This window comes from Limanda limanda, chromosome 8 (genome assembly GCF_963576545.1).
Source record: "Limanda limanda chromosome 8, fLimLim1.1, whole genome shotgun sequence".
Classification (NCBI taxonomy): domain Eukaryota; kingdom Metazoa; phylum Chordata; class Actinopteri; order Pleuronectiformes; family Pleuronectidae; genus Limanda; species Limanda limanda.
This window is the reverse complement of record NC_083643.1, coordinates 6738802-6755662: the sequence shown is the minus strand read 5'-3', so window position 1 is coordinate 6755662 and position 16861 is coordinate 6738802. Positions and strand designations below refer to the sequence as shown.

General features: G+C 43.5%; 1 protein-coding gene across 1 annotated transcript; it reads right to left on the bottom strand.

Annotated features, from left to right (window-relative positions):
* Positions 1–1298: 1298 nt before the first annotated feature.
* wfdc1 (WAP four-disulfide core domain 1) lies at positions 1299–12271 on the bottom strand. Its single transcript, XM_061076475.1, is given in 6 exon segments — positions 1299–1357; positions 1461–1520; positions 1734–1874; positions 2493–2576; positions 3133–3328; positions 12170–12271. Coding segments are annotated over 6 exon segments (642 nt in total).
* Between the last annotated feature and the right edge of the window lie 4590 nt (positions 12272–16861).

The following is a 16861-nucleotide window of genomic DNA, read 5'->3' as shown; positions in this document are numbered from 1 at the left end:
TTATTCTCTCTCTCTCTCACCTAGATTTCTTTCAGCAGAAAAAAAAAAAGACGTGTCGACAATGTTGTTTCTGTTTATTTAGAATAAACAAGGCAGCATTGCAGCACCAGTTAGGCAGAAACATTCAGACATCACTTTAGAGAATTCATGGTTACAGCTTTTGTTTTAACCCCTTCAGCTTATTCTCCTGTTACAAGAGGCAAAAAATGAACGTGAGCACCATTTATATATCGATAACACGATGAAGTTGACTGAAGCAGGTTCAGCTCAACTCTGTGCAAGAGCACCTTCTGTTAAAATGCTTGTATCGAGCAACGTGGAGTTGTGATAATTTAACTCAGACTGAATCATCTCGTTTGTCAGATGAGCTCCATTTGTCACCAGATGACACATTCATGCAATAAACAAACATTAAAATTCATGAAAAGCTTGTGTAATCACAACAGTGATAGATATTCGATGCATGACTCATATTTCACTCTCTGTTTGTTTATTTATAGGTGGCGGTTAAAAGCTGTCCAAGGTTTCCTTCCTTGTTATGTGGAGAAATCTTTGCTCAAATGACTGAACTCAATTGAACTCATCATGCTGAGGGTTTCCAAACCCCTCACATCTGACACAACCCACACTCTCATATGGAATTTATTCTCATAATTAGACATTTTAATTCACATTTGGATTTTATTCAAAGAGGCAGCTGGGATGTATCCCCATTGTTTCGAAAGCCTTCCAGATTATGTAGAAATTTGGAGAATGATCACCAGAAACACATGGTCTTGATTTGCTGACCAGCGTTCAGGTTAGAGGGTTTGTCCAAGTGTGAGAATGAGAACGAGCGTTCGATGCCAAAACTGTAACGTTTCCAAACATCCTGTGAGATTTATGATAAAACAACTTTGGTGCACAGCCTGCTTTCTCTTCTTCTGCGTCACCACCAACACCCTCTGCTCCTTCCTTTTCAAAATATATATAAGACAGGGAGAGGATAGAGAAAATAAATGCAGATATTTCTTTGGCGCTGCACTTTGGGTGCATCGGTCTCCGGAGAGGCCCCCGAATAAAGCAGAAGAGGAGGTAGCCGCTGTGGGTGGAGTGAGAAGGTGAGATGTGGTCCTGCTTCAGGTGAGATGAGAGCAGATTCACTGGGTTGACTTCTGAGGTCGTGTTATGGTCGTCGCTGAGGCTGAGGTCATGGTTGATCTGAATGAAGATATATATAAAAAAAAGGACAAACATAAGGTTTCGGTCTCAAGGGAGATAAAGATTTCTTTTCTTCCCAACACCATGAAAAACGTACTTCATCCCAGGTGCTTGTGCTGAAGTTTGTCGAAGCCTACTGCATTGTTAGAGCTGGTTCCTGTCAGTCAATGAAACACATCATCACGTCAGGCAGCTCGACCCGGTGACTGTGTTTTTAAGCTAAGTGTCTTTTTAAGTGGTTTTTAAGTTGTCCTCATTACCTCACTTACCTAAGTAGTCCTTGTAGTCCTTGAAGTATTTGTGCCTCAGGCCCCGACCGTCTGTGGAGGAAAGGAAACAAAACAAAAAGATCGGACCTGTATATTCCACATTTTGAATTCCGGTAATAAAAAAATCATAAGGTTCATATTTCTGTCCCTTGGTGCTATTTTTATATATCTGGAGAGTGGTTCCATTAAATCCGATGGACTGGACTGAGGATAGGAGATGATGTTCCAACCACTCAGCTGTGACCGGGGGTGCCGGGGCCTTACCGGAGTTCCCACGCTGCTTGATGCACTGACCCCGGTTGGGGATACCGGCGGCCGGGTTTCCCTGGTTGATGATGTGGCACTCGTAGCCGGTGGGGCAGTGAAGGGGCTCGTCTCCATCCTCAGTCGTGCTGCAGGCCTCGGCTGGTGGGAACATTAAATACACAGACTGGGCATTAGAGGAAACCACGGACGTCAACCACAGCTTGTTGTTTACTTCCCTTCTTTAAACCTGCTGATGTTTTTACCTTTTAAATAGAATGCCATCATGCGGATTTGAGCATTTTGACACACGTTTTCTATTATCTAGCACTTATTTGTGAACAGGTATACACAACAACTACACAACAGATTTCCATTAAAGTCTGTGGAGGGGTGGGACATAACTCTCGGAGGAACCCATTAAACTTTAGGAGAGGATTAGCAATTCTTTTTTTCCTCTTTCTTTAACTTGGCTGTTATCCTCCCTCTAGCAGCTGATGTTTTTCATTTCTGAATGCTTAATTGGATTGGAATAAATATTGGGAGACTTAAAAACACCCCAAAGAACCAAGAAACAGACACACAACAGGAGTTTAGACAGAAAGAAAATGGTTTTGCTCATATTCATTGGAAGGGTGCTCTGAGATCTCATCCCTCTGCCAAGGCTAATGCCCCATCGCCATGTTAAAGACTTGTTAAAGGTTCTTCCCTGACCTGAATCACATCCCTCTACTAAGATACTAAGATGCATTTGAGGTTGGAGTTTTGAGATGTTCTCACCTTGCAGAACCTCTTCAGGGCCGTCAAGCAGCCAGCCGTTCCCCCCCAACCACCGAGGCTTGGGCTGCACCAGCCAGTCCAGCACTGTTCAGAACACACACACACACACACACACGCACGCACGCACGCACGCACGCACGCACACACACGCACACACACACACACACACGTGAAGATGTTAAAGATGGTCTCTTTTCTGACCTATTTAAATATTAAATAACAATATTTCCTGAGAGTTCTACTTCAGTCTATACTTCACTCAGTTTTCATGCAGCATCTACAAATTATAGATTTTTTTGAAATTTGAATAGTTTGACAGCTTGAAAGTTTGAAAGTCTCAAACTCTGTGTGTGCACAGAATTTGAACACAGAATTGGTTCAGACTTGTGACTATAATAATACAGAGCTACCAAAGGTCATTAGATTCCCTTTTCATGCAGGAAAATGAATATAGATCTTTCTCTCGTGTCCTTGATCTATCTTTTAAAGTCGTGGTTTACAACCGACTTTTCTTTATGGGTTATTTTCAGGGCTGTGCACAATAATGGGGACACCTGGCAAAAGGTCAAGGGCCCATTTTCTCCCCTATAGCTGCTCAGCTCGGATATAAAACCATTTTTTGTCTGTGGCTTCTGCCGACCTGGTGGAGGCTGAACGGACTCCAGGCAGGCGTAGATGCAGCCGTTGTAGCAGCAGCGCTTGTGGCGCTCGCACTCCGAGTCCGAGCGGCAGCCCGGCACCTCGCAGGCTCGCTCCGGCAGCATCTGGGGCGGAGGAGGACACCGGTCGTTCTTCTGGTGCTGCGTGGACTGGGGGTGGTTGGGGTACTCGTAATCCTGAGAGACAAAGAAGTGATTTAAGTCTATTAGTTGGATAACTCCTTGAGATTAATCATCTGGTTTTCAAGTGGGTCCTGTACACAAAGAAAAACACTGACATCACTCAAACAGAAGCTCTCCCATGAAAGATGTCTGTGGTATGAAGGAGTGTGTGAGGTGGTTTTACTCCGATTCTTTTTAATATCAACGATTAATCTGGGTCCATCAAAATCTGGGACTTGCTCCTGTGCGTCATGGATTGATTTTGATTTGAGAGATAGAAAGAGATTTGTGAAAAAGAGACATTAAACGTCTCATTTGATTCTGAACATTTAACCACTTCACCATTAAAAAAGGTGACTGGTTCAACTCTTAAGACGTTTTTAGACATGAAGAATTGTGTCCGGACTTTCTCCTCAGTTTGCCTTTCGCACATGCACAGGGAAGTTAGGAGATATTTTGAATTTGTGCATCTTGTTGTGTGTTAGAAACGTCATCAACTCCCTCAACTCGCTCGCTTTTAATCCTGGGGAAGACTCTCTGCAGACTTCAAACCAGAACACTTCCGGAGAAGGTCTGGGTTCAGTGCCTGTCTGAACCAGTCTATGGTCTGAAAGCAGCTTGTCTTTAGTGGCTGATAAGTATTTATCACACAGGAGTTTGAGATTGCACTTCTCACCCATCAGAGGGCAGCATCGGACTCTGGGCGATCCCTTTACATCCCAGCACAGCAGCAGAGAAACCAACAGTTATGCTTTACCATGCATTCTCACGTCTGGACCTGGATTGGGAAGGTGATTCACCGTGGGAACAAACACTTCCCCTGTGAGTGTGTGAGGGAAAAACCAGGCCACGGGACCCTGAGCTGAGAAAAGACACACTTCACACACTCAGAGCAGCAGTGTGTACACACATGCACACACACACACACACACACACACTTCTCCACTGCTGCTGGCACGTTCTGCTCTTGCACGCATCACAGCATTGGCATCTAGTTTTAACACAAAGCTGCAGCTCATTATCGATTCTCGCTCACTTGAGCCGGATTTGTGGGTTCATTCATTTTTCACACGACCGTGCATCAAATATCACGAGTTCTCGGCCCGTTCATTGTTTTCCAGGCTGTGCACACATGGGAGATATTACAGCGAGAAGCACATCTGACCTCCACTGAACATTAGCCCCGAATGCTTTCTCTTCCGCTGCGTTTGCTTTCCTGTGCGATCGAGTTCCCAATTTATTTCCCTTCTTTCTACCGACTGCTGTGAAACAAGCAGATACTATGCTGGTCTGTCAGTTCCACAGCAGAGAGACAATATGAGGATATTTCAATCACAGGCTGTGTCAGGATCAACTTTGAACTCCCAACTTTGAGCTGCACAGGGTGTCATCAAATCCTGTTCATTCCTCAACAACTACTATGTCCAAGCTCTACATCTTTTGTTTTCCAGCAGTAAAACAAATGCTAGTTTTGTTTGTCACGTTCCTGGTTTAATGATCACACTGCCTTTGTTATCCCATCATTAAACTGAAACTTTGTGGTTACGCTTGTTTGTCACTAACACAGCATGTGTTTTCTCAGCCGTTTGACAAACAGCTCTGGCGGGAACACAATCTCATTTTTCTTTCTGATTTCATGTCTTCATGTGAATTTCCCAGACTTCCCAGTTTCAGGGATTCATCCTGTGTCTGTATCAGGGTGTTCCAACAGAGAAATGGGTGTTTTTCCCTTTTCTCTACCCTAAATTAGTAATTAGATAATCAGCTTGTGGTTTGCACACGATCATTAAAACTGTGCTGTTTATTTGGCAGGCCGACTGAACGCTCTCACAAACCACCCGGAAAAATGAAAGCAAATGTTTGGCGGTGACGGTGGTGTCACACACACTGTATGTGTGTTCACTTTAAACACCCATTAATCCGTTCTGGCAGCTGCGAGCTCAGTGGGTGGAGGGTTATTTAGGGGGAGGGAGGGTGGAGGGGAACAATGTCTGGCTCTGGCAGTCGAAGCTTGTAAAAGTTACTGTGAGTTCTGCATTTTACTGCAAGTAATGGAGGTTTTGAGGATGAGGGTCAGTATTTGTGCTCAGACTAGTGAAGTTTTGGGTAATTTCTTAAATATGTCTGTAGCTCTGAGATTGTTTTAAGAGATTTGTTTGTATTTAAAGCTGCAGCATCCCTATTTATTAAGTAAAGTAAAAAGGTTTCACTTATATTGACAGTTCTCCTTTTGCTCTATGGAGCCTCTGAGCTCATTCATTTGGTTTAATAACCTGCAACTGTTTTGATTCAGCTGAAAAGTCACTGTAGGAGGAGTGGAGACCAAAATGGAGCTAAAAGGAGAATAAATATTGGACCTACGATCACCAGCTGGACAGAAACATGACTCCAGATGAACAGGAATGTCGCTCTGTGTCTGGTCGATGAAACAACCAATATTTCGATGTAATCTTCGCACAGTAATTCAATACTCTCACATACTCAGACTGTATATTTCCTCTCCTTTATTGGAGATGATCGAACTGATGCCAAAGAGCTGGAATGTCTGGAACATCAGACGCTCAGAGTGAAAAAGTGAAGCAGCCGTTCATGCGGAAATTATGCGGAAATAAATGTTTTTGTTGTTTTTGTCTGACGTCTGTGGGAACAGGAGCTAAATCCAAATGTTTCAGACAGAGGCTGAAAAGAGGAGCTGCAGCAATGCGAGCATATAAACATATTCAAGTAATATAACTTAAATATCAATTGTCCATGTGTGTATGTCCTCCCACACATTGTACACTTTCCTTCCCTTTGTTCATGTAATTCACGGTGTCTCCTGCTGCTCTGAAATCTATGAATGAATCCCACAAACTCTGCTGGGATTGGATAATGACATAATGACCACGGCTGTCTCCCCTTGTCTCACATCCGATCTGTTCCCAACGTCTACTGCAAATGTCTCCGACAAAAGGTCAAGTGTGCCCTTCCTGTTTACGTGAGCGTGAGTGTGCATGTGTTCACTCATGTGTACACATGACTTTGCAGAGGTGTGTGTCCTCTCCTCAGTGAAGCTGCTTCGCTCTCTGGGCTGCGTCACCAGCGCTATCACACCAACATCTCTCTGATGCTCCACATTGTTTATTTACGCTCCCGTCTGCCATGCTGCTCTTCCATCGAGACGCTGCCAGCGGGCCGGTGTGTGATGTTCATGTCTGTCTGAGGGCATGTCCCCCCCCCCTCTCTCTGTCTGTAACGCTGTCACCATCTCTCCTTGTTTATATATTCGCTCCTTGATTTTTTTCACCGTGCCTTTCTTCCGATCTTTTTGATCTGACATGGTACTGTCTACATAATGATTTATATCTGCTGCTCTGTTTCTCTGTCTGTTGATCTTTCCTTGTCTGTTGCTCTGTGGTATACGGGGACTTTGTGGGGAGAAGCCACATGAGAGACCCTATAACTGCTCTGAGATCAGGTCATTCATGGGTCCCAGAATGTCTCAGAAAGATACGGGGCTTCCTTTCTGCAAGGACACAAACACAAACCCACACAAAAACACACACACACACACACAAACACACCCATTCTCTGACATATGCCCCGACATTACTGCAAGGTCAAGGTTGTGCACACGTACATAAACAAGGCAGAGCTGTGTTCTTTCATACGAGTGTCAGCTCAAAGGCAACAGATTTCCCGCTAAATGAAGTAGCTCACAGGACACATCTGGTTAGCTTTCGAATTGTCAGGACTCATTTCCTGTCTCCGCACTCGGTTTTTGACAGAAAAATCGACAGACGAGTAGAAGCATCGAGACGCAGCGTGCTCGGCTGCGAGGGAAACAGACGTCCTGTAAATCAGCCGGAGATGAAAGTTTCCGTTGACTGACGGGTCGACATGCTGACAGACGAACAGGTATACACACGGCGGGGAAAAGCAATCGTTGGACTGAAGACATGCCGGGAGACAGGTGATGTCTCAGCTTGAGAATCAGACAAACAGATGGAGCTCGTATGACGTCTGGTTCTCACAACTGGAGAGAAACTGAGAAACATGACAGTAGCTCACGTTAGCTACATGTCCGTCATAGCGTCAGGTAACAGTGACAACCACGATAAACTCCTCTACTGTATCACACATATCTATGGCCTGCTTGTACTGATGCAGCGTAGAACGCATCTAAGAATACAGACGACATGAAAGCTCGACAAAGGTGAAGCCATAGTGTCTTGATCGCCCCCTGGTGGCTGGCCGAAATCTCTGGCTGTACAATGAACATTCATGTATCTACTTAATAACAGAGTGATGGATGTAAACATGAGGGTGGTCTCAAATTCTATTTGATAGATTTGCAATAAATCTCATGTTGTTAAAGATGATGTAACTTCACAGCTAAACGAACAACGGCAACATCAGAGGTTCTCTGGGTTTGTGTTTTTGGTTTATGAGTTTGTGTGTACTTGTTTTTATCCTAATGAAGTAAAACATGTCTTATGTTGTAGAAAGGTGAGGGTTATGCTTGTATTGGTGATGAGGGTTGGGGATAAGGTTTTGTTTAGTCTGTCCACAATGAGTGGAGGTAAATACAAAGTCCTTATAAGGACAGCGGCACAAACCTGTGTGTTTGTCTGTTTGTGTGTGTGTGTGTGCTTGTGTGTGTACTGCAGGTCAAACTTCTCCAGTGTGAGTCCAGTAATGTGCGGCTGACCACATCATCTGACTGGGATTAGTCCACTGGATTGCACCGGCTCACAAAACTATTACTTGCAGGAGGATGTTGTTCAACATGTTCTTAAATCAAAAATCATTTAAAAAAACAAATGTCTCTCGGCCGACTTTAGCTTCCTGCAGTTTTCCATCATCTTTAAAAGTCATCACTGTCAGTGTAGCTTCCTTCAGTGAGATCAATTCATGAATGAAGCAACAACTGTACAGTCTGCAGCAACAAGAATAAACTTACTCCATCGGGCTCCCAGTGGTTTTCATGAAAACTAAACTAATCCAGAGCTTCCACTGCATCGTCCCACTCACTGATTCTGTTTGGAGATCTTAAAACGCTTATTTCATGCATTTCTTATTGCATTACTCTGGAATCGGTCGGTTCTGATTCTGGCAGTTTTAAATTGCAGATTATTTTTCAAGTAGAAACGCCACAATTACATTGTGCAAGAACAGGCGCTTGGGGCACAGAGTGGAAATGAAAGAGGCAGTTCCCCCTGTTACAAGTCAGTGTACCATCAAAATGGTACTGAGGCAGTTTTACCTAAAGGTTAAAACTGTTATATAATGTTGCTTTAAAGTCACCAAAGTTCAGCTTGATCCACAAACATTGCATGGATTTACTTTGGCCTTGCGAGCCAATTCACTATTTTCTGTGATTCCCTTTGAATTAATCGGAATACCCGGGGTTTTATACGCTGGCATGAAGAGGCCTTTACACAGACAGCGCCTGCCAAGTCTGGATTTGTCACACATTCCCAGGATTTGTCAGCTCTTAGTCTTAAAGGCTGCAAACTTTTTGCTCACGCGTTAGAAAACAGTTCCTACATTAAGCAGTGAAAGCTGTGTAATTCACTTCCATTCAATATGTGCTTATTCCCAACTGCTACAATCCAATAGTCACGTCTAATCCCAGTCAATTTAATTAATGACACAAAACATTGCCTTATCTGTAATTTAAAACCACCGGGGGTCATAAAGTTCGGTAAACTAATTATTTCTATAAACTTACAAATTTCCCTCAGCCTCGAAGCAGCAGAAGAAACTCGTCCGTTTCATGTAGCAGCCGAGCAGAGGCAGAGCAGGAAGTGCGTGCGTCTGTGAGCATCTGCAGACAGGGGCCCGTCTTCAGACCAGGTGGTGTGAGAACAGCCCCCCCCCCCGTCACCTCAAATCAATGAAGCCCTAGAGATTCACACTGGTCGCCTCACAGACTCAGTGCACGCTGACACGCCCTGACAGGTCTGAGCTGGAGTGTGCTGCAGCCGCCGGAGACTAAATCATCCAATGTGTGTGTGTGTGGGGGGGGGGGGACGAATACAGTTTCACACACAGCAGCTTGGGGCATTGAAGAATGTTTCTTTTGATTGCAAACTTCCCTCTGACTCCTCCTTCATACAACTAAATCCCTGTATTACATGTTATGTGTTGTTTGACATTTTCTCAGTCTAACACAAGAAAGGAAATTAGGAAAGTGCTTCTGGTGACCTTTGAACCTTGAGGTCTGGATAAGGTGGACATGGCTCTGATCCCTAAACCACAAACCACCATCAACCAGAAACCTGCACTGCAAAGAACTTGACTCTAAAATCTGCTGAAAGAGTAAGAAATGGAGAAACTAGATTTCATTTCGCAAAAAACATCGTCTGTTTTGCAGAATAACAGTGAAGAGCAGATGTTGTTTCTCTTCATTTGTACTGTGCCAATGTGCTTTTCTAGCTTTCACATTATATTTTGACTTATATTTTGCTTTTCTACGAATGTTATCAAGCACAAGCAGAGCAAAAATATCAAATGAGTTCAAAATGAAAGTGGTTGAAAGAAGTCACTGATCTCTTTCATGTGTTCTTTTTAATTTTAAGCTCTTGGGGGATTTCCACATCTGCAGATTATTTAAGGTAACAGATCCACAAAGTCTCTAATCAAGCATTTTGGGGTATTTCCACATTGTCTTTATGTTGATGAGGAAACGTGAGCATCAGCCTCATCGAGAAGTTCAAAATAATTTGAATTCAATACGTGTTAATGTACATGAATCTCATGAAATCTTCCATATTCAAAGAAAAAATGAAAGCAGGTAGTGAGCATGTTGGTGGTCTGGGTTGGTTTCAAATTATTGACATTTACTCCATAGTGCAACTGCCTACGTGGAATATTCAGCGACTATAATTTATCCTTCTGCACATCTGCGGTGATATGAATGAGGCTGAGGGTGTGTGTTCGTGTGTCTGTGTGTGTCTGTGTCTGTGTGTGTTCATGTGTGGGAGCTGGATAAGAAAAAAATGAAAGATGGAAAGATGCAGAGATGAAAAGGTTCAGAGGGAAAGGGACAAGCTCCATACGCACGGCCGTGTCAGCATGTTCCAATTACAGCAGCTTTGAAGCAGAGTCCAGTGAGACGGTGCTTTTGGCTCATCCTGGGAGCACGAGGAGCGGAGAGAAGAGGGATTTGAAAGAGAGAAAACATGGGGTGATATACTGAGAGAGAGGGGGGGTGGGAAGAGAGAGGGTGAAAGGGTAACTCCATCGTACGAGAGAGAGAAGAGATAAAGGCTGAGAGCGAGGGAGAAGGGTGGAAAAGGGCAGAACTCATGAGAGAGAGCACAAGGGGGGGGGGGAGAGGGCAGGAGAAGGCAGCACGCTACATCAAGCCCTTGTTAGAAATGATCAATCAGCCACATTGAGCCGAGTTAACAAGCAGGGGCCCGGTCTGCAAGTTCAGTTCCTGCCCTAATTATCCACCAAACACACACAGGCCGGGGCCGAACGTCCAGTGTGCTGCTCAGCTACTCACATGGAAACCTGGAGAATCATGGATTTAATCCAACCTGTTGCACACTACAACTCTGGCTCCTCGTCAAATATAAAAAAAACAACAAAAACTTCTCCTGTCCATGGGGATTTTTCATGTTTGTCACCCAAACTGTTATCGACAGATACGGTCCTCTTCACGCAATAAAATAAGAGAGAGAAGATAATCAACCAATTAAAAGTGCAAACAGGAAACTGTACAAGTGCATCGAAATGATCCATCAGCTACATTTCAGCATTGTAGTTTTTTAACAAAGCTTTTAAAGTGATCTAAAGTTTTGTTTGTCGAATCTTAGTCTGCATATTTAAAAAAACAAAACATTTCTGATGTAGGAAAAAGTAGTAAAATTACAGATGTTTCGATATGATGCCAATATCTGGACTGAGTACAGAGGCAGAACCAAAAATACATCTTGACAAATTGTATGACATATCTAAACAGATGTATGCTGCTGGCCCTGTGATGAAAGCACGAATAACTCCTCGTATTCTTGATCAAATTCTTTCTGAGATTGCTATGTCATACTTGGCATCTTGGTGAAACTAATATACTTCAAAGATGTGGTACCGCATCAGTGCATAGATTCGTGTTTTCGGCCAAAGCTCGGCCGAGCGATCTCTGCAGTATCAGAAGCATTTCTGATTGCTATCGTAAAAACCTCAAGGCATAATACAAGTTCCTCAAAATCGCATTAAAACATAAATATCTATGCTAAATATGAGGCTACAGCTAGCTGCTGGCTAACTTATCTTAAAGGCTGGCGATAGGAAAACACACGGTCTGTTTGGATTTGGTTGATAACGCCAAAAAGCTGTAGGGTACAAAAGATCAGCGCAAATAGATATTTAGCTCAAAACTCCAATAAAAGAGCAACTTTTTCTTTTGTAAAGATTAAAGATTAAAGAAAAGGTAACATTGTATTTTGTAAGCGTTGTTAGGTTAAATATCTTGCAATTAAGCAGAGCCCTGGTTCCACTTCTTTCCAGTCTTTATGCTAAGCTAACTAGCAATCATAAATATAAGATTGAGCATCAATGCTCTCACCTAAAGTGCAGCACCTGATTGAATGCATTGAGTGATTTACGCCATTGTTCCTTTTCATCGCAGAACTTCCACACTTCGGACGTCAGCTCTACTCGACCACCTCTCACCTCGGCCACAGAACTGCTCCCACAGTGTGAAACCAGCTCTGTGTGAAACAGAGCCGCTGTTGTACTGAACCACATCCACTTGACAGCCCCAAGAAAAAGATGCAGGAGAAATCCACACAAAACACAAACACACACACACACACTCATCATAAAGTGCACATGTCTTTAAAGGTGAGGTTGCAGCTGCCCCACCTTTTGGTTGAGTCCTCTTTTATTCCTGATTCTTCTGGCATCACTTCCTGTGGACAGCACCAACAGGGACAGCAGCAGCAGCAGCAGCATGGACCCCGGCATGGTCTCCGTCCTGCACCCCCAACTTCAAGCTCTCTCCCTTCTCCTCCCTTCCTGTCTTCCAGAGGTATTCCTTCTTCTTACTCGCGAGTTAGTTTCTCCTTTCTCCAGTAACTCTCCCCGGTGCTCATGTGCAGCCAGAGATTACACAAGCCCTCTCTCTCTCTCTCTCTCTCTCTCTCTCTCTCTCACTTTCAACAGGACCTGCCTTTATATCTGCCTGAGGAGAAGTGCAGGGCCGAACGACAGAGTTAGAGGGACGGAAGGGGAAAAGTACAGAGAGGACGAATGCAGGGCAGTGTGGTGAAGGGCAGGGGGGCCGGGGGGGTGGGTGGGTGAAGAAATGAAGAGGAGAAAAGTTAATGGAGCGAAAGAAGGAGGGAAGAGGGGGAGAAACGGCAGCTGTTTGTGCATCAGTTCCCTCGGAGCTGGAACTGTCTGCTGGCATGGCGTGCGCACATGTCTCTCGGAAGAGGGAGGGGGGGATATAGGGGCGTGAAAGGAGGGAGGGGAGAGCATTAGAGAGGGAAGAGTCTCCCCCTTGTTGCATCCCACAACACATCTGCAGGGATCTCTGCAGAGATTTTGGACCATCGTGTGTTCGGCACCAGTTTCATATTCGAACGGCTTTGCTTCACGTGTTCTCTTGGTGTGTTACGGATAAAAAACACAAGTAACGGGGGTTTGGAAAATATTTGACCCCCTCCCTGTGGATTTAAAACAACACAACGTTACTGGGAAGACTGGGACGCACCTGAATGTGTGTGTCCATGTGTGTGAACTCCTCTGTCTGTATGTTTGCAGAGGATGCCGTGTGATTTCAGTGCCGCTGACCCTTGCATGTGGTGTGTTTCTCTCTCTCTCTCTCTCTCTCTCTCTCTCTCTCTCTCTCTCTCTCTCTCTCTCTCTCATTACATTACTAGGAGAAATAAGGTCGAGCAACAACCAGGGACTAATGTCATTGCTCTGTTTCCTGCCCTGGTAAAAGCCAGAGTTGTGGTTGATTTCAGGTTTTATGAGCTAATGCAAAATCTTGAAACATTTAAGGATGTATTGTGTGTCAAAGAAGCGATTCTGCACTGTAAAAGAAAATGAATTGCATTTTAGCCATATTTTATAATTGACTTTAATGTTGTTTGTTTATCATTTTTAATCTCTATTTCTTTGATGGAAAGGAATAATTGATTGCCCTACTCTTGTTCTGTAAAACTGAATAAAGTAGGTATTTAAAAATCTCTCTCTCTCTCTCTCTCTCTCTCTCTCTCTCTCTCTCTCTCTCTCTCTCTCTCTCTCTCTCTCTCTCTCACCCCCTGCCACCTTACCACCAAACCCTTCCCCTCCCCTCCTTCCCCTCCCTCCATTCCCCGGTGTCTTGCATTGAGAGAGGGAGAAAGAATGCCAAGCCCGCACAAATCTCAGTCATTATTAGTTTTACAGGAGCAGGGCTTATGTCACTGGGAGGCCCCGGCTTCACTTACACAAAAGGCAGAGCAAAGAGAGAGTGAGAGAAAAGGGAGAGAGGAAATAGAGTGGGGGGGGTTTAGAGGAATTGGGTAAAAAGAAAGACCGGGGTTATTCAGCAGTTTAGCAGATGCAGAGGTGCGTTAAATACTTTGGAAATGACCCATTTAGTAACTTCCCATTAATGGTGATTAGCCTGTCAAGCCTCTGCACATAATACATCAATAATGGTTGGAAATCTACCACTTGGTATTCTCTGTATTTTTGACCAAAGACGGACAAATGTTTCTAACTGGTGACTTTTTATCATCTGCAGTAAACAACACTGCATCATTCTGTGTTTGAAATGTCTCTACGGCTGATAAGATGAACCACCCTCCAGATATGTGAGCCACAAACAGACAAACAGACCAACAGACTGATATTTCTGGCATTTTTAGAAAGATAATTCGTACTTATTAGCATATAAGTCTATATTATAGACCATGTGATCATATTGATTAGGACCATCTTGCATAATCACAATCATGTGTTGGACATCTTGAAATGACAGAGCAAATCTATTAGAACGAGTACAGCTGCAAAGATTTGAAACAGGCGTGGTGCCGTGGAATATGGAATAATCAAATCGGTATTCAGCTCTGTCTCTTATCATAAACTACGCCACGCCCGGGAACTGTTTTAATTTTCATACAGATCAAATGCAGCTGCCCAGTTTCTCACAGAGGACACTGTGCTGATATTCCCACACATCGACCCTGTCCTGCATCAGGAATGTTCTGTGTACATGAAATAAAGTAAACAGTTGCATTTATGAGGAAAATAGGGTTTGAGACGTTCAGACACCCCACCCATTATAACACACACTGTATTGTAACTCCCTGCATGTGAAGTGATGCAAAAACCGAGAAACAGGATGTGAAATTCGGACTTGACACAGCATCTATTTGTGCAGTTATGAATGAGAGGAAAGTGTGAATCCAGAAATCCTATTTAAGACTCAATACACAGAAATTCCTCTCATTTGCGATACACTTTCGAGTGTAAGCGAGTCTCAGGGAGCAGCTCGGACCCGTTTCCACTCTCTGATGGTCAAGATTAATTTCTGCTTCATGGTGTAAAACTTGTTGGTTGTCCAGACACGTGTGTGCGGCTCAGTGGTCTCTCGGCAGCCCCTCTCAACATGTGATGATTACTCGAGCACATTAAGTATGATTTTATAAATCGAACATGGGAAACCCTCACAAGCATTTCATAATGAAGTTCAGCCCGTGCATCTGGATTGAATACGTGAGTTTAGAAGACAAACAGAAATGTAATCACATTTGTTTGTGTGGACAGGTTGTGGGTTATGTCTGTGTAACGTATCCAAAACATGTATTCGGTGTGTATGTATGTACTGTGTAAACTTACTGTGTGTGTATCTATGTGAGCTTCAATTGATGCAACTTTCCTGAAAAACATCAGCATGCGTAACAACGTGTGAACTCTCAGCTGTCAGGACATTTGTTTATGTTGGAGTTTCTTTTTAAACCCATATTCTTTGCCTCATTTGAAAAATAAACATTGACATGCGATAAAAAGTAGATTTTTATACTTTAACAGCCTCTTCTCTAAGCTTTCGTTAGGTAAAACCCAACAGGGGCGACATCCAAACATTTGCTAATCAACACTAAACCCAGCTGATGGGAACAGTTTAGTAGGAATTTGGTCATAAACCAAACTATCGGACAAATTAAAGTTTTTACCTAATTATGCTGCTTTTACGATTAGCCCTGAGGGGAACATGAACATCTGAACCAAATTTGTTGACAATTTTGACATATTTCACTCTAGACCAAAGCAATGGACAGACACAGCGCTAGTGGGGCTAAAAACGAGCTAACCAGGTGAACAGCTTTTATCACTTTGTCACGTTAATGTTTATTAGCACGACGCTCTAGTGGGCCGCTCTCGTGTCAATGTGCTGAGGCCTGAAACAGGAGTCTGTCAAAGGCATTCATTCCAAATCAGAACTGTCATCCGGGGTCAGAGGTCAGTATGCGGGGTCGGGGGTCAGGTGCTCTTTGTGCTTGATTTTCTTGTTGAAAACTCTCAACATGTTGACATACTGTAAATACCCACTATCCTAGATCCTGCCTGTATTGTAATTTGATTAAATAGCTCTGACCTTAAGTCTTTAAAGCACTTTGACTCACGCAATTAATTCAAAATGAATTTTCTCCTATTTAATGTTTGGTATTTCAACAGCAATAAAAATGGTCTTTGCTCTGTGTCACTGTCACATTTTAAAAGTTCAGCGAGCATCAGCTGCGTTCCAGTGTTTGGTTTTAATGTTGGTCTGATAGAATAAAAACCTCGAGCAGCTGAAGAGGGCAAATAAATCTCTGGTTTAATATCTGCTTCAGTCAGTTAGTGTGTTTGACGTGTCTGTACAGTTTGAAGGACACGTACAGTACTGACGCATATAACAAAATTGTGTTGTGGATTTATTTGACTATAAATGGACAGGAAGAGCAGGATTGGCCCCATCTGCTTGACTTTTCTGAACTATTAACAAGACAGAACAACCAGAAGATGGAAACTTTCCATCTGAAGCTGTGAATCTTCAACTACGTCTGAAACGAGAAGTATTCTTGTCTGTCCGAGCGTTCTTGAGACACGGCAACACAATGGTCGTGATGAGTTAAAGTGGGACAGCTGTTTAAAGATGCGGGCTGGCACCGGCTGATGGAAAAATAGGGGGGGAGACGAGGAAGGTGGTGAGGGCGAAAAAGAACTGAAGAGTACAGATGAAAAGGAGATGGGCCGATAAAAGGGCTGAATGACAAAAAGAAGGATTCGTGCGTAGACAAAACATCCGCCGGCTCTCTCTTCACCTTTCACCAAGTGTTTATATGAATAAAACAAATGAAATGATTTGTTGTAGGGAGGATTCATCATAGTCAGAGTTTTGGAGGCTGAAGCTGTGGATTCTGGGAAGCGAAAATCATCTACATTTACAGAATCAGCTCAGCTCACGTGGATCCTTCTGAGTTTAAAGTAATGACCTGTTTCATCCTGGAGTTGCTGTGTGGGTCTGTTATTTAAGTTAGTCATGCTCATTAAGCCAAACCCCCTGTAGCTACACTA